This window comes from Thermobia domestica, chromosome 2 (genome assembly GCF_964235325.1).
Source record: "Thermobia domestica chromosome 2, izTheDome1.hap1.1, whole genome shotgun sequence".
Classification (NCBI taxonomy): Eukaryota; Metazoa; Arthropoda; class Insecta; order Zygentoma; family Lepismatidae; genus Thermobia; species Thermobia domestica.
In genome coordinates, this window is record NC_137455.1 from 85,303,836 (window position 1) to 85,322,778 (window position 18,943).

General features: G+C 33.8%; 1 protein-coding gene across 2 annotated transcripts in view; it reads right to left on the reverse strand.

The window, feature by feature from the left end:
* Nucleotides 1-2,092: 2,092 nt before the first annotated feature.
* The window catches only part of LOC145673773 (influenza virus NS1A-binding protein homolog), a 109,235-nt gene continuing 92,384 nt past the window's right edge, over nt 2,093-18,943 (reverse strand). For both annotated transcript variants that reach the window (XM_081743530.1, XM_081743537.1), the window contains exons 9-13: nt 18,312-18,557; nt 10,028-10,153; nt 9,112-9,285; nt 7,680-7,850; nt 2,093-6,113 (exon numbers count right to left, since the gene is read on the reverse strand). In XM_081743530.1, the coding sequence (XP_081599656.1) occupies nt 5,917-6,113; nt 7,680-7,850; nt 9,112-9,285; nt 10,028-10,153; nt 18,312-18,557 (914 nt within the window). In that variant the 3' untranslated portion in view covers nt 2,093-5,916. The remainder of the gene's footprint in view (nt 6,114-7,679; nt 7,851-9,111; nt 9,286-10,027; nt 10,154-18,311; nt 18,558-18,943) is intronic.

Consider the following 18,943-nt stretch of genomic DNA (forward strand, 5'->3'; position numbering starts at 1 on the left):
GGAAACCAGGATTATAACTAACACTGGACAAGTTCTATGAAAGCCTAGCCGTTTATGAAAAAGGAAAAAAAAGTAGCATTCTTAAAAAGTAATACAAGTTTTAGATAAAAAAAACAAATGAAAGGATTTTTGGAGGAAAACAAGGGTAGCATCTATGACCATGGGGAGTCAAATCGGCCTATATATTTACAAAAAATAATGCACACTATTCCAGTTGGAAAAAAAACGCGAAAATGAACCTTTCATCAAAAAGAATAATAATAAAAACCGAGAATCCTGAATACATATTAATCCATATAAACTAAATAAAGAACTCCTCGGGGGGGGGGGGGGAAATTGACACCCAAATCCCCTTGGTCTTTCTAGGATTAAACATTTATTTGTCCTTGTTCTAAATATTTGACCTAAAAGGGTCAGTGTTGCAATTATTGTAATAAGATGTCCATATCTCGGAACCCTTTAAGGTTACAGAATTTATTTAATACGTAGACATTTGACCTAGAAGGCGAGAAAAGGTGCAATTATTATAATGTGCACATCCCAAAATCCGATAAGGTTAGAAACATGAAATTTGGTTTCATTTACAATAACCATGTTTCAACATCTCTTGATATTCGATCTAGAATGGAATAAAAAGGGGTAGTTCACTTAGATGCTCATGCGAGACATTCCAGTTTTTTCCGTGCGAGACTTCCGAGTTCAGACGGATTCTATAGGTGCAAAAGGAATAACGCAAAATGTTGCACACAGTAACACATGAGAACATTTCTTCTTTCCGTGGGGGGCCGGACAAGAAATGAAATCTATATACGAGGCGCTTATTTACCCCCCCCCCCCCCCAAAAAAAAACCTTTATTGCGAGTGATATACAAGTATATGTCTTGGCTATTTTTCGACGTAGTCATCATGATCAGACATTTCTGGGAGCGTGGCACAAACTTCCATATACCCTTTGTATAAAAGTCGGCTGCTGAGGATGCAGTTAGTCCAGAATGAAGTCTCGAGCATTGACGTTGAAACATTCGCCATGCAAGCGATGCAAGCCATTTTTTCGAGGTGAAGAAAAAGGAATCTCACAGATAGCGAGAAGCAGTGTTTTGATGTGGATATAATACCGCACGAATAGATTTCTCTCCAATTTCCCTTTGCTTTGCAACTCCAGTTTAAATGTTGATTCCCATAGAGCGAAGATAATAGAAGCCACAAAAAGATGTGGATTCAGAATATAGATTTCATCACAGATCCTATTTTTCTCCCCAAACCGGGAGTAAAAACTAGTTGAACTTCCGGTTTCAATGTTTATCCAACTATATAATATAACTAATATGAGCAGGAAATTATTGTGGTATGGTTGTCAGAATACTCAGCAGAGTTTAATTTTGTTTATACTTTTATTATTTTGTAATATTTTTAATTCAAATTCCTACCATCCACAGTTAAAAATCACTCAATTTTAACCAAACACGGAAGGAAACAAGTGAGTTTCGTTTCATATTGTAAAACTACAGTAGGCTTCCAAATTATACGAACTCCACAGTGAAACTGGAAGTAGTAGTCTATAACTTTCAGTTGTAATAGATGGATAAGTCAGAGGAGAAACTGAATTTTTGGGTACAGAAAGCCAATTCTCGCTATTTCCTACTGTTTTTGCTCTATGAAAATTAATTTTGAATCCGACGTAGTAGATTTCTACCATATCCTGTTTTAATAGAGGAGATGGAATCTATTCTTAGGCTGCTTAATCGATTGCAGAAAACGCTTCTCACCATCGTTCTATGGCAATCAACGTTGAAACTGAAAATTGGTTGCCACTTCTGTTTGAACGTAGGATTAACTGAAGAGATGTAACTGACACTGAATCGATTCCAAGAAAGCAGTTTCTGAATGTCTCTTACCGTGTCAACAGACAGACGGACAAAGCAATTATATAAGACTTCCGATACTTATGGATAGTACAGTATGGAAATCTAAAATGTAATTTAAAATGGCGAAAAATCGTCAGTTACAGTATATGTGCATGATTCAATCCATACGAGTGTATATCTATCGAGACCTAAAATTCTCTACTAGGTTGTAAAAGAAAAATCAGAAGTTCAAAGTCATTTTTAATAAATTTTCCATACAAAAGACAATACATTCAAAAAGATTACAAACAGCTGAACAATCTGTTATAAATTTTGTGAATTAAATTCTTAATAATATCTTACAAACTTTCAATAACTTTTATTTTGTATTAATTTTGGCCAATTTGAACTCTCAAAATTACATCCTTGTGACTAAAAAGAAAACTAACTTTCTCAAGAAGTTTATTAGTAACAAAGACTGTAAAATCCCGTCGTTGCGGCCAATTTATCTTTGAAAAGTACCTCGTTATGAAAGTAAAAAATAAAATCCTTAAGTTTATGAATAGTAGCAAAGTTGGTTATAAAATAATGAAAATTTCTTTTAGTAACAAGATATACAATCCAGTCTTCCAATATAAAATAAAAATGAAAAATGCCAGTCTCATTTATCAAATGTAACTGTCTCTGAAAAACATATTTTCCTTTTATTCTATAAATGTCGATATGGAATATTTCCCAACAACTATGCGAAATTTTCAGGACTATATTTCACTTTTCACTTATTTCCATTTTTTTCTTTATATTCTCTTTTTTCATTTACACAATACGATTGATATATGTAGTATGTAGTGATCATAGAATGTCTCTTCTCACTCTTTCTACTACTACTATTCTACAATACATTCAACAATTAACTCAAAACTAGCTGCTTTCCCAGTGAGTCTGCAAGCACAGTTTGATTAGTAGAAACTGTCTGTGTGGTTTGTTGTATTTATTACTGACCACTGTTGTGAAGGAAATCAACAATGTGTAACCGAAAATTTGCTTTTTTTTTTTTTTTTTTTTTTTTTTTTTTTTTTTTAATCGTTATATGATCGGTTTTTTCCTCATATTTGATGAGTTATATTCCACGGAAATGAATAATCGGAAGAATATCAATTACATGGTGATCGATTTTTGTGGGTAAGTATACAGTACAAGGATCTAGATCATCATTTTGCTATGATGGTTTAATATTTTGCTACTTTGGTGTTAGAACCTCATAGCTGTTACCAAGAAAAATAAAAAAAGAATTAAACTGTAACAGATTTCGTATGATTGTACTTTACCACATGTTTACAGTGTCAATTTTGCACTTCTCTGAGCATCATTTACATAATGTTGATATTATCCTTCACTACTGACATGTTTTTTTAATAGAATTAAGTGAAAGGTAAATTTGCTCCGTTTAAATATCGCATAGCTTAAGTATGAAGGTACAGTAGGCAAAACGTGAGCATACCATACTCGAGATTTAACAAGTAGACAACTAAGTCTGTTAGAGGAATGCAAATCTACACACAACGATACAAATATTCACATCTAGTGCAGAATTTCTTAACTTGATTAACCATTAATACGAAGTATGTTTTTCCTTTTACTTACATAGAAGTTTATCATAATAACGCCCTAGCCCCTTTCCAACAAAATTAGAACTGGTAATCTTCGAAGCTTACAACAGCCACGGTTACCTCATTCATGGAGATACACACACACTAGAAGAAAGTGATTAATCTTTCACATAATCTTCAGGTAATGCCATTCACAAAGAAATCTTATATCCTAATAAGAATCGTACATGTTACAAAATAATTAAATGATCTATCTTCATATTAATACCAATTGCCGTTCGAATATGAACGTTGTCTTACTTTACATACTACTAATAATAATGATAATAATAATAATAAATCATAGTTACAGGCAAGTATTTACATTATTTTACTCTATGAAAATAATAGAATAATTTTATTTATAATGTACTCCTCAGGCAAGAATGTTTTTGTCATTCTATTTTGATGATATTAGTGTTCATACTGTACATAAGCACTAGTTACACAACGCTTTTACATAGTAACTTCGAATATGGAATCTAAGCCGTTGACTTTTGTGGAAATGAATACACATAAATCAAATTGTTTAAAGAACAAATTTGCAATTGAAAAAACAAAATGCATCATTAACGAAACAAGGTACATAAATATATAGGCCACGTGTATGAAATTTAATGTAAACATCACACAAGAATGAAAACACCTTACATATAAAATTACATGCATCCTATTTGTGGTCAATTTGAAAATACGTTTTCAAGTAAAGAAGTGATATCATTATGTCTTTTATTGAAGTTACTTCAAGCGTTTCTTTGTTCGATTGCTTGTTCAGTGTTTTCTACTAATATGAGCATTCTGATTAATGCACATTAACCAAATGGAAGATTAACGCAGACAATATACCACTGAAGAAAGGAAAAAGATCAATAAAAAACACAAATGTACGGAATATTCGAAAAAAACTGGAATATACAGTATCTACCCTGATTAGTAAGTAAGGTTCTAAAAAGGATAACTGTCATGGAACCTAAATTCATAGCAAATAATTTTGGGAAAATTTGGTTTGGATTTCTACAAAGGAAAATTTATCACCTGAATATCTTTGAAGTCATGCCTACAGCAAAGGCATAAAACTAACATAAATACCAGTAGTACAAATTCTTATATTTCAAACTCAAAAGTGTCTTATTTACTGAAGACAAGAATTAAAATTAACTACGAAATATATTTCATGCACATAAGGAAAGTTTTCTGGATATCGTCAACTTATAAAACTACGAAGAATTCAAACAGTTGCAAATATTTTTTGTGGCTGCATTCTTCTAGTGCTTGGATGGATTATTTTGTCTTTTAAGAAAATTGTGTACATGTATGTTTGACATTTCTGTTTATAAATATTACAGTTTTAGTTCATACTTTGTAGGGGAAAAGAAAAACCTACATTGCGTTCAATGAGTTAAAACAAAGAAAATACAAGTTTGAGCATTTATATACGTAGAGTTATTCATAACAATCGAAGGAAATTAAGAAAAATGAAAATGTAAGAAATGAAGTTACATTGAAAGTGTTCTGTCTGATATGCAATAATACACTGTTAAGAATACATTATGTGTAAAGTTTATACGTTTTCAGAATATACTTTACAGTGTATTTAATGTCTTGGGTGACTGCAAAACTTCGTAAAGAAGCTTCTCTTAACAAGGCAACTAACTAAATAACTATGTCTAATATATATGTATATATATTACTAATACGTCGTTAACATATAACACTATAAAATAAAACTTACTTCTTTTCCAAATGAATGAGATAACCTTGAAATAACCCAGGCTTGTAATACTTCAGCATAATCCCTTATTTAACAAGCCCACATCATCATGAAGCAACCAAAGGACTTATTATACACAAAAGAAGGCTTTCTTTTAAACTCATATGTCACTGAACCAATAATGTAGCTCATATCACTAATACGCACACACAAAACTAAGCAAGGAAAACATACTCATTTTTATTTCCTTTAAAAAACTTCCTATCAAACACTTACAGGGTTTTTTTCTCGTATTTTTCTTACTTTTCCCCTCTTAAAAATCATATGGCCCCTTTAAAAAAATGCTCAACAGAAAATCACGATCATTTACATCAAACATTTTAATGATGAATGCATCGCAATTTCTTTCCCAGTAGAGGTATATTTATAGGTATATATATATCTATGTAGTTAATTTCACAGAAAATCTCCAGCATCAAAAAACAATATACATGTATCACAAAATATAAATTGCCATTCTTTCTCCATTTGTAACGGATTTGTCGTTAAATACCATTGTAGTCAGAAAACATTAGCCTTTCACTTAAAATAGAGAAATGGTCAATTCATCGTTAAGTTCGTTTCAGATGGGAGGCGAGGGAGGAAAGGACTCTTTACAGTCAATAAAGATTCGAAAAATTCTGAGTCAAGATTTTGAGAGCAAAATAAAAGTTCACTGATTGTCATTTATCTCTGAGAGGGGTTCAACTTCTTCAATTGGGTAAATTAGTTTATCGAAAGCTTGTTCTTTGTTGATACCTGCTGGAGTTTCGTGGCCATTCTGGTGTTCAGTGGCGATCCTGGGAACGAATGTCGTCCACTCATCAGTCTTCTCATCGAGATACTCAATACTGTTTAGAAATGCTTTACCTATTATGGAAAGCAACACCGAAAATTAACATGGAATTATCACCAAGTATATACAATATACATACTTACTCACACACACACACATACACACACAAAATTAAAACAGAACTTACTATTTTTGGATCTAAGGAATATTAATTAATTATTAAATTTATCCATGCTTTTTGAACTTCATTCAAGTAATGATCACTTCCCCATGTAGACTCTGTACTGATCTTCAGTTAATAATAAGCACTGTCGCATACCGTGGAACTAACATGAATCAATCAAGTTGATTTGTTTTTAGCGTCCCTTTCTGCAGCGAGACTATATGAGACGTAAACATACAGTTTAACGTGGGATCCGAAACACGTAAGCTTCCATCAGAAAGATGAATCGATCGCAGAAGGCTATTAAGACTAAAATTTAAAGCATATTCTGTATTGTATTCTTGAAGGTTTCATACTTAATTGAATGATATATGTCTTTCGCGTTATATTTCACTTAAGAATTAAAAATCAATAAACACAGAACTATACAATTATTTAAGAATATGAATTGACGCAATTTTATAATAATTTGTAAACGTATTCTTATTTATTACGTCTAATATTGAATTTACTATTCCATACTATTCCACGGGACACCGAAATAGTACAGTTAATAATACAGTAAATAAGAACGTTTACAAATTCTACAACAATACATCCTTTAAGACAATGTGACAGTATGGGAGAAACTGAGATTTTATTTCATCAGCCTTACGAAATGTCTAACGTAATCGCAGAAGTTTCATGTAAAATGCCCGGCAGGGTAACTAATCGTATCAAATTAACTTCCTATTATTATACTGAGCCATTATGTAACAAAGCAGCAAATATGCTGGGTAATCAGTAACATGACACGAAAAAAGCACAGGTTAAGCCTACTTTACAAATACTCATTTGTTTTGCTGCACCTTACTTCTTACAGTGTAGAACAATATTTCAATCAGACTGATAAATGAAGCTTACAAGTGACATACAATTTCGATTTTACGGTCAATGAATCTACTTGCATTGCTAGACGTAACTATCACCTTTATTTAAATTAAATTAAATTTAATTTAAAAAAATGCTGGTACATTTTATCTTTTGTCTTAGCATATCTGAAGGATTTCTGAGGCTAAATATTATTATATACTACAAGTGACTGAATTCCAGTAGGTTACTGTACATGGATTTCCAAGACTTGATAGATAGCTCATTTTAGTCGAGTTTCTAAAGAACTGTAAAAATTTATATGAGTGACAAATTGCACACGACCAAACAGTTTTGTTTCTGTTTACTCCACCAAAGGTGTATTATTTTAAATGTCCCTAAGACTATTTGCGCATTAAAAAACTATTAGTTTGATTTCCTTGGGCATCCATGAACGTAAACCCATATAAAATGAAAATTAAATTTGAAAGGAGGACAGGCAAAATGAGTTTTAGAGTTTTAAAAATTAATCATAAATCATTCTGCTTTTTTTTTTTTTTTTTTTTTTTTTTTTTTTTTTTTTTTTTTTTTTTTTTTTAATATTACTATATAAACGACTTTACATTACCTGAAAAGCCACCAACGGCATATAATCTGTCTCCAATAACGCAAACACCTACATTAGCCCTGGAAGTTGTCATATTTGGTCCTGGTGCCCAGGTTTTATTCTGAGGATCATATATTTCGGTTGAACATAACGAATGTGTACCATCAGAACCTCCAACAGCATATAATTTCCCTGTGGGAATTGATAATATTTCAAACACACTGAAGAAGACAACACTATTATCAGAAAACTGTTAACACTTATTTCGCTTGCTTCTTTTTGAACAACAAAATGCATAAAACGTAACTTATCTATCAATTCTTTCCTCAAAATAAAATTCTCTTAAACAAAGTAATAGTAGTAGCTAGTCGTATAAAGTGCCTAGGCTGGGGTTTTTGCCAGTCGGAGAACTTATATCAATATACCGTTTGGTGAAAATAAGTTCGAATTTATTTCCCAAAATCTTGAACTGGTTATTACTTCTAGACTGTTCACACAATAAACTAAACATATTAAAATACGCTGTACGGCTGTGGAAATTAAAAGGAAGAAGCAGAGAACATATAGGGAATGTTCACCCCACGTTCTTTCATCCCCTTATTTAGGGGAGAAAAGAAAAAAGTAAAGAAAAAGTAATTCAACTGAGGAAAGGAAAATGTTCTTCTTGTTCCCCTTTTTCAAAGCAGGTTGAAAAACTAAAATGTCCCTTCGTTGTGCCTTGGAAGTTTTTCTTACAAAACATAAAAGCAAAAACACATCACCGTTTTACCTATTAACTACATAGTGTAATATCACAGAAAACTCAGCCTAGGGTGTCTCCTAAAATTTCAGAATGAAATTTACCGAACCATAAAATTTCGTAACATTCTCAAGTGCGAATTTGGGTTTGAATTAGGCCGAATTTTCATGCATGAGATAGAAGCATGCTTTGCTTGCGATTTGGTAGCGTCTAAAGCCGACCATAGACATTTTTGTTGGTGACTTTTGACGTTTTATAGAACAAAATTTTCCAGTCTGTACTTATATTTGTACAGATAAAAAAATTCGTGACCCAAAAGCTACGTTTCGTGACTTTTTCTTGACTTTCACGACCGTTTTCTGATTTTGTGACTTTTTCTTGACTTTCATGACCGTTTTCTGATTTCGTGACTTTCGTGACCGATAGACATCCTGTCAGCCTCACCGAATAATTTAAGTATACCCGGCAAGTAGTTCAGTATATCTTAAACATAGTGCTATGAGTTTAGTATTATTCCAATCTGAAATTCGTCCTACGCAGTTTTCCTTTTCAAATATCACTTTTATTGAGTATTAAGCTATTATAAATCTGGAAAACATTTTTTAACATGTTTTGGCTAAATTTACTCTAACCTGTTTCTCAAAATTAATCTTTTAGTTTACTATGATGTTATCTCAGATCAACTATTTGTAGTAAAAACGAACGAGTAGTTACCTTTAAAAACAGCTACTCCGCAACCTCGCCTCGCAGTTATCATGCCTTTTGTGAAGGTCCACGTATTGGTCTGTGGATCATATACTTCAACTGAGTTCAAACAATTCCATGCATCACAACCGCCAACAGCGAAGACATAGCCATCCATAGCACATACTCCCGCCTGGTATCTTCCTATATCCAGAGAAGATATAAGCAAAAACATATTAATTGGATTGCTCATTACTTTCTACCATCCCTTATACGCAATTATGTACAGTGCCTGATTTGCAACAGTTCGTAACTCTAGGGACACGGTGGCTCAATAGTAGAAAGCTTACCTCTGGTGCGTGAGTCCCTCGATCCCCAGCCAAGTAAGTTTGTGATGGACAACATCGTGCTCGTGGGTTTTCTCAGGGTACTCCTGTTTCTTCTCACTTACTAATTTCACCTATTCTTCCATCATTATTCACTTACTTTAATCGTCGTCTCCCTTAGCATAACAGACATAATTGTGGGACGTTAAACTAGAAGATTTCATTTTATTTTTTCGAAACTCTGGTACCTTTAACCATTTCACTGTTTTTAAGTATTCCAAACATCTTTGGTTGCACCAAAGACTACAAAAAGTACTTTTATGTCCGATTAATATTTCCGGCAGGCATTGAAGTACCATTTTTTAAAAATTAATTTCTTCAGCTTTAGCAATGAAAAAAAAAAAAAAAAAAAAATCAGATGATTTGAGCCCAATATTTCTCTAATTAATGGTGGACAAGATAGCGGCGAAGCTTTCTGACTTCAAGAACTGAAACCTAAACATTTCTTAAATAAAGTAGTCTAGGTAGTCTTAATGAGTGTCATGAGTCTACTTATACTGTAAAAATTATATTTAAAAGCTGAATAGATTCATCACAGAAACAAAATTCCATAAGCTTACCTGTATTTAAAGGTGCAATACTCGTCCATTCACATGTGTCTGGATCATAAACATCACACTGCTTAATACCAACTTGGCCATTCCACCCTCCAATACAGTACACTTTTTCATTTAAGCTGCATACACCTACGAGTATAGGAAAATAATGCACAACATCGCGTAAATTTCGCGCTTCTAAACAAAAATACTTGATAATAGATTAAAGACTGGAGACTATACATTTACTTCTGAATATCGGACTCTCGTTTCTTATCATATATATATATATCTGGCTACTATACTGCTACAGTAAGAAATCTTATGATTATGAGGCTTTTACTCTAAATCAAGGTATCTTTGATTGTACGTACACTTTAGTAAAAAGGAGTGTATGCAACAGCACACTAAACAAACCAAGACAAAACAAGACACCTGGAAGTTACGAAAGATAATGTTTTTCATGATCAACTTCAGCTGCTTATTTTACGCATGCTCCCGAACTTACAACGTCCTTTGCACTTCCTTCTGTTTAGCTTTCAGTTCACAGCCAGGGCTCTTAAGCGCTAACTCTTCGTTCATTATCTTGGAACATCAATTTTCGCAACTATCCTCCATTCACTCTGAATGTGATTTGCGGAAAAACTGGATATATAGATTTTGCTAAAAGCTACTAAGCTATTAGCAGTTTATATATAATAATACTTAAATAACTGCCTCACTTATTTTTGAAATTGTCTTAATATTAAGGAATTATAATTGAAGATTTTCTTTCCTATATCCACTATAACGAAACCTACTTTCTTCGCTCTAAAGGTGCTGCTTGCATTACACTCTCGCTATCCAATACTTCAAAAGAAAAGAAAAAAAGAAAGAAAGAAAATATCGACAGCAATATAGAGTTCTATTGTGTTAGTATTTAAAATATACAGTATATAATCGCATTACTTTCTTGTAATACAGAACAAAATTGATTAGAATATCTGGAATCATACTGTTAAAATAACAAATATACTGCGGGAGAAGTTTCTTTACTACTAGCAACTTACATTCCATGTGATAAACCAGAGTGTTAGAGACACCAGTTATGCCCATGTGAGCCTATTTCTAACAACTATGATCCCTTCCATCTGTATAAGATGGACTTCATAATTCGCTGACATGCTTCGTTGTTATGTTGTTTACGAACTGTCAGTACTAAAGAATTTTATCCCGCAGTTTTAGCTACACTATGACAAAATGAAAGTGCAACTCTCATGTTCTATAAACCAGAGCAAGTTTAGTACCTTGTCTTAGCGTTTATACTCTACTATATACTGAGTAATTATAAATGATTCATCGGGTTTTAAAGTGAATAAGTCGGAACTATAATACGTTTGCGGTAATAATGAAACGGAAGAATATATTTGAAAGTTTCATTTCTCATATTCGTAATCGTGGCTCGTGGAGACAGATAGCAGCATAAGCCTAGTTTCCAAAACGGCATCTACGCACAGAAAGCATTCTGTATTTTGGTATATAAGAAGTGTTTTACCGTTGTTACTGCACAGTGTGCATTTGCATATATATATTAAAAAAGTAGTGTTCGCTGCAGCGTCAAATTCCAAGATGTACGGTCAGTTTTTCTTCGCGGCGAATATTGTGAGCAGTATGTCATTCCTCGATATGCTACAGTTGTGGTTGTTCTCACAAGCGAAAGAGGATTCCAATCACTTCATATTCCAATTTGATGGGGTCATTGTTTCATTAGCAAATTGAAGTGCGTCGCTGCAAGGGGTCTATTTCTCAAAACTACTAGTCTTGTAATACTAGTGTGAAACTTATCGAAATCGAACATTTTATAATTGCCTATACCGTACCATAAAATCATGACACATTAGTATTTAGAAATAACGTTTCTATTATTTTAATATTTCTGCTTCATGGTATTTTATGACTTGTAAAAACTGTTGGAAGCACAAGATTAGTAGCTCTGAGTAATAGGCCCTGACTGAAAAACTCCCATGTCATTGGATTGGGCGATGTACTGAAGATGATTTAGCGCTTTTCCTATGGTCTCCTAGATCTCTGATCTGACAATTTGTGATTTTTTTCCCCTTTGGGGGTACCGGAAAGATGTGCCTCTACTACCAACAATTGTAGGTGAGCTCCAGGATCGCGTTATAGCTACCTTTACGACCATTAGTAGGAATATGCTACAGCGCGTGTGGGGGTGAACTAAAGTAAAGCACAGATGTGTAACGAAAGAAAGCCATACCGAACATTTGTTGCAGTATGTCTTAAAACTTGGATAGTTTCTGTATATACAGACCTTTCAAACTCTATGAATCACTTATAATCACTCTACAATATTTACATAAACAGCTAGCAGTGTTAGTAGTGTAGGAAGCAGGATGGTTCATTTGTATTAAGAACAAATTAGAAATTCTTCATTATCTAATTAATGAAATAAATGTATTATAATGAGATCAATATGTAGCTGCAACTTCCATTATTAAACTTCCATTATTGGATAACTCAATACCAAATACTTATTATGTTCATACTATTTTGTAGTCATAAAGAAAAAACATTTATTGAAATGCCCACTCCTTTCAGTTATGCTTTTAATTTACTTCATGCTAGCCGCCTTTGCTATGCTTTTCAAGAATACGAAAAGTGTTCTCCTACCTGGATTTTTAGTCTATGAAATTTTACCCCTAGGGAGAATTATATAATAAAAACTTTTATTCTAACTCAGAATTCAATAAACACCACAATGCATCACGTACACTTCCGTATTCAAAACATACTTATCTCTTTTTAAATCTCCATAAAGATATCTTTTCAGATCACAGTATTTTTAAATTGCTACTATTTTCTCACTACACAAACTTGTAAATGACCAATATGTCCAAACACCTTAATTCCCTTTTGATACGGAATCACACCCCAAAGTTAGTCCCTGCACTTCTCTTAATCTTGTGTAACTACTATGTTTACATTCTTTTGAAGTTTGAATAACAGTTTGACCTACTCAACGTTTTATCATTACTAAACCTTTTACACGAGTTGCATACAGAAACTCCCCTTTAGTATGGAATTAGTTTGTAAAGTTAGTTCCCACATTTCTGTTTAATCCTTTATAAGCATTGGGTGTTTTATACTTGTAACTATTTATATCCTCAGTGAAAACGAAATACGTTACAACTAAAATTATTTCAATTAGTTCTCTCATTAAGTCTTGAATAATTAAAATTACCACTACTAGAGTAATTTACCAATCACACCTCTTAATTGTATTTTACCTCACTACCACCATCTGAGTTTTCCTGATGTTTCGGAGTTACTCAGATTTCAAAATATAGAAATGTTTAGAAGAAAAATATATAATATTTATAATTCTGCTTCTTTAACATGAGGCGTAGAATGTTTATAATAATTTTACGTCTTTGTACGCTGCCTTTCAAAATGATTAAGAAGCCACGTGTAAGACATACTGAGACAACACAACAAATACGTAACATGATTTATGTGAAACGAACAATAATCATAACACATGCCAAATTTATCCTTACATAAAAAAAAAATGCCTCAGTAAAATAAGTATGTACTTTAAACAGAATAGTTACACTTATGTCTATCACGTCAACTTGTTATGGTAAATGATGCTATAGCCAGAACTTATATTATGAATGAGGCATACTCAAGCATTACGAAAGTATGTATTGACAGGTTGCAGGTGTCAAGCAATTGCTATAATGAGGAAAGACGGTTGGCTCTAGAGAGAGAAAAGAGTGAAATCACAGCCAACAATAACTCCTCATCCCTAGAGATAACATCCTTTGGAACCTCTGTAGTCCCAAGAAAAAACCAAGCCGAAACTCCGGCACGATTACCAACCTGTCACCATTTCCTAACAGCGCATGGATCATTCTGAAATAAGTATCACTGAAAAATAGCTGAAATTTAACTGTTCTAAAGTTTACCAGTGAAGAAAGAAGTATTAATCTGATAATCACATTATAACCTGTAAGTTCAAACTTCCAGATGTTTCCACAATTATTAATCACGATAGAGATTATGAAGGTAATTTGTAAATAGTGTTTCCACGAACTACGGAATGTCAAGCAACAAATTTAGTTAACGGAATTTTATAATGGACATTCTGTACACTACTATTTTAGATGTGCAATTAAATACATTTCTTTATTTTTCCCTTGCGTTCTTCAAGGTAAAGGAAAACTTCCTTGTTTGAAAATTAACCTGCAGAAGTGATGTCCGCTTTCGATAACCAATACTCAATCAATTTCTATTTTTATTTAATTAAGGATTCACACGAATGAAGTTTTACTTTCTTCAATTAACGCAATAATAAGCATAATACTTGAGATGATACAATATAATTCTACTGTTTATTGGTGATCGGAACTTTAATTTACAAGATATAATTATCATTTGGATAAAATCTCCTTGTATTTCAGTACAACACAATTTAACGCGAGGATGAAACAACTTTCTGTGGAAAGTCCATAGAGGAATCTGGACAGTATACAGATGGTTGATCTGACTCATTTCGCAATGCCGCGCTCCTTTCTGTACAGTTGCGCCAGGAACATGAAACCGGCATTTTTATTAGTGTTGTATCTCCACTTGTAAGTGCCGAAGTGTCGTGTTGATGGTAATAAAATGCGTGAACTGTTGGGAATTTTTTATCCTACCTTTTATACATTTTATCCACGCACAATTTTCGAATAACCTAATGATCCGAAAAGTGGTTTAATTATCCAAGTGAACTCAGCTAATGATATCATGGCCTGAAAACACAAATGGGGGCCCGTTCAAGGTTAATCAGCGGAAATGTCCCCTGAGCTTCGTCGACTAGCAGACTACGGGAATGCACCATCCCAATCTGTTCGCCATGTCATTAAACACAGTCTTAGAATTCGGTGTATATAAAAGCCCGGATTCACAACTTTCTCCTACGCCACATTGCTGAACGTAAGATAGACTGTACGAAGGCACTTGGCGCAGTGAAATGAAAGATAGTTGTAACATTGGATGATACCTATATTTATCTCACATGTAATGGCAACGTTCAAGCAATTACGTACCTCTTGACAAGGAGGTATCAAGCTGCAACGGTTACGAGAAGTTGAAGGTACGTTAAGCTGGACAAAAACGTAAAGGTAAATGCTTCTTACTTTCAGGAATCCATCATGACCCCATTCTAACCCTCGTTTGAGTAGCCAATAAAAATTATGTACGCAAGGTACGTATCCACGTAGACAATACTTCCAGCCATTCCGCCAAATCATCCCAAAACTCCTTATAGATTTATGAACATTGGACTGTTAAAATTATTTATGACACCCTTACTGGACTATCGAAAACCTAACGAGAGGATACGAATGAGATTCCTATGTCTGTACTCCAACGTAGTCTGCTGCAATATCGAGCGACAGCCAATAATGCTGGTGGTCCGGCAGAACACAACCAGTGGTGGCGGCATCGTTTCTCATAAAATATAGTTGGCTGAGTTTTAGTTTCGCATCCCATTCGGTACCTATACGAAATGTGGATCTACAGTTTAATACGGGATTTGGATTATACAGGGTGTAACATAAATGCATGGCCAAAAGTGACGAGGTGATTGCGGACATCCAAATAAGTAAAAATGTTCCTATAAACATGGGTCCGATGTCGCTCGTTTCCGAGATATAGGGTGTTTAAATATCGAATCCCTACAATGGCTCACTACGGGAAAGTGAATGAAAATGTTCAATATTACAGGAATAATACAATCAAGTGGAATTATGCCTGTGCAAATAAATTTACACTAACATAGAGAATTAAACTAATTAACATTTGAGTTTATTGGGTTGTCAGTGTTGCCAACCTGGTACAAAGTGTCATGTTCAAACAGCACTAGACAACCACAATTTAGCATGTGATTGCTAACATCAAAACGTTCCTAAATATGGGACACTGTCTTGCGAAGTTTATGTGTGGCATAAACAAACGCTGTGTCCTCCCATCAAATACCGTTCTCAGTTACTTACCTTTGGAAACATGCAATAGTTGTGATCTATGAACCGTTGTTTATTACTGTGAGTTGTTAATTGACTTCACACTTGTACGCCTTGCCTTTCGAAAACGAAGCGAAATCTGCCCCATGTTTAGAAACGTTTTGATATCAACAAAGATTTGCTAACATGTGAACCTCTAGTGCTATTTGAAAACATAACACTTTGTACCAGGTTGGCAACACTGACAACCCAATAACCTCTAAAGTTGATTAGTTTCATACTCCATGTTAGTGTAAATGTATTTGCGCAGGCATAATTCCATTTGATAGTATTATTCCTGTAATATTGAACATTTCCATTCACTTTCCCATAGTGAGACATTGGAGGGACTCGACATTTGAACACCCTGTATCTCGGAAACGAATTAACATGGGAACCATGTTTATAAGAACATTATTACTTGTTTTGATGTCGGCAATCACCTCGTCACTTTTGGCCACGCATTTATGTTACACCCTGTATAAGCTTCCACCGGAATCGAATTCGGGTCTGCCGCGCCAAATATAATAATATGGTCCTTCAGTAAAATAATTTGCAAGACTGACAATTCCAAAAATTATTATAAAACTACTATACAGTGTTTTTAAGAAGAGTAGTGATTATTAGTGTTGAGATGTGAATATCGAAGGCGAATGATTCCTTAATACACGATGAAGTTTCTAATACTATGTACTTTGAAATTACATTTCCATATGAAACTGCATCTGAACACAGAGTGCAGTCAAGTCTTATTATGTGGTTTGATAACCCGTGTCGGGTCTCTCTACGATCACACGATGAATGTAGCGAAATCAACAGTAAATAAACTCCTTGTAATAAATTATTAAATTAAATAAACATAATTGTATTTAGCAAATGTGTGGTGATCAATAGCGGAAAAACTCTGCAGTTATCTATAAGAAAAACTACCACTAGGTATTTTACGGTTTTCTTACCTATATTCAGAGCCGACGGGATACGCAGTACACCCAGATAATTTGAATTCTACAACCATTTGTTGTTAGAAATTATATTCATAAACAAAGCACGCGGAAGAAAGAAATGCAATTATAGTTTATATACTATTGATGCATTTAGGAGTGTTTTATATACAAGTCGAAACAATAAAGTATTCGTCACAATAATATATATATATATCTCCATCTTCACTGGTATTTTCTTCTAGATGTTGAGCCTCCCCTCTTGTCACCAATTGTTAATTACGGCAAGGTTGGTCAGTTATTGTTTGCTAGAAGCAAGATTCCTTCGCATTGAAGTAAAATAATAATTAATACTACTGAAGACTCCGAAGTCTCTGCTTCCTACCGTCTGGAGCCAGCATGTAGTGAATCCATCAAAAAACATTTTCCGTTGCTAAAGTATAAAACAACCATACTCACCAAGATGGAAGATATTTACTGGCTAGAATGAAACTTCCTTGTCTACCAAATAATGATGAGTGTAACCCTAGTCAACACAGAATTATATTCTTTATATTTAAAAATGTAGTTTTTTATTTTTACTGTCTTGTAAATCTGGCCACTTAGGCATATTTTCTGTAAAAGAAATCTGCTAATGTTGTTTAGGGTGACACACATCATTAAGATGCATAATGACATCAACAGCTCATCATCTTCGTACCGCTCCATGGCCAAGGTCATGATCCCAAAGAGTGATTGCTGCAAATGAAACAGGAAAGAAAGAGTTTTACTACTACTTATGCAAATCGGTTGAAGGCTTACCTCATAACAACTAAAGAACAAATAGGGAAGGCATGCACTGAAAGTATCATCCAATTCCAAGGTGCATTGGATAAAGTCTCCAAATCAGAAATACAGCCATCCACGTACATAACAGTGTTTGCTCAACAACCTGCACCTGTCTCTGTATTTAGAATACACCCATGGAAATAATAATCTGAAATTTAAGCTGACTTGCTTCCTTGATTGTGTTTAATGTTATGACAGTTAACAACTTCAAACACTTGCGATTTGATGAATTATATGTATATATTTTATACATTACCTCTTCTTCCAAAAATCCACATCCGCAAGACATGAAACTAACATTGTAATCTGGGAATAAAGTTTAAAAAGAAAATCAAGGTGAAAACCTCACAAAACTGTAAAAAAACATCCTGAAAGTCAGAAAAAAATCAAGAAAATTTTAAAATAGCAATTTATAAGCACTATTACTAAATACACAAATCCCAACAAATACGAATCAAACACGTTTCAAACAAGCAAAGGAATTTCACATACCAGTGTTAGATCGAGCAAGTGGCAAGGATGTTACACGTGACCAAGTCTTCTGTTCTGGATCAAATACTTCAACTGTTGAGAGCTCAGTAGTGCCATTGCTGCCGCCTATTGCAAAGACCTTGCCCTTCACAACCGCAATATCGAAACGACCCCTAGCTTCCTTCATTGAGGTTAATGTGGTCCATGTATTGTCACTAGGGTCGTAACTCTCCACGGTTTTCAAGCACTCGCCTCGATCATAGCCACCTACGTAAAACAAACACACAATAACTCACGGATAAAAGTAAATGTCCTGAGTTCTAATATCTGATTGACTGACTGACCAGCGCCTAGGTCAAACTGTTTAAGCTAGACACTTGAAATTTGAAAACTACATAGAATTTGTAACGTAGGATACCACTAAGGAAAGACTTGGAAATTCGTGAAGGGGATAGGGGGTTATCTTGGAATCTCTTAAAATTAAAGAAACAAAACTTGGAATTTGAGCTTTCATTTAAAATAAATAAAACATGGTTTTAGAGTGTTTTTTTTTTTTCCCTGACAGAATGGAAGAAAAAAGGGGTAGGGTCTTCCACTAAGATATCCAGACGATGAGTTAGAATTTCATACGGAACTTAGAATTTAAACTAAAT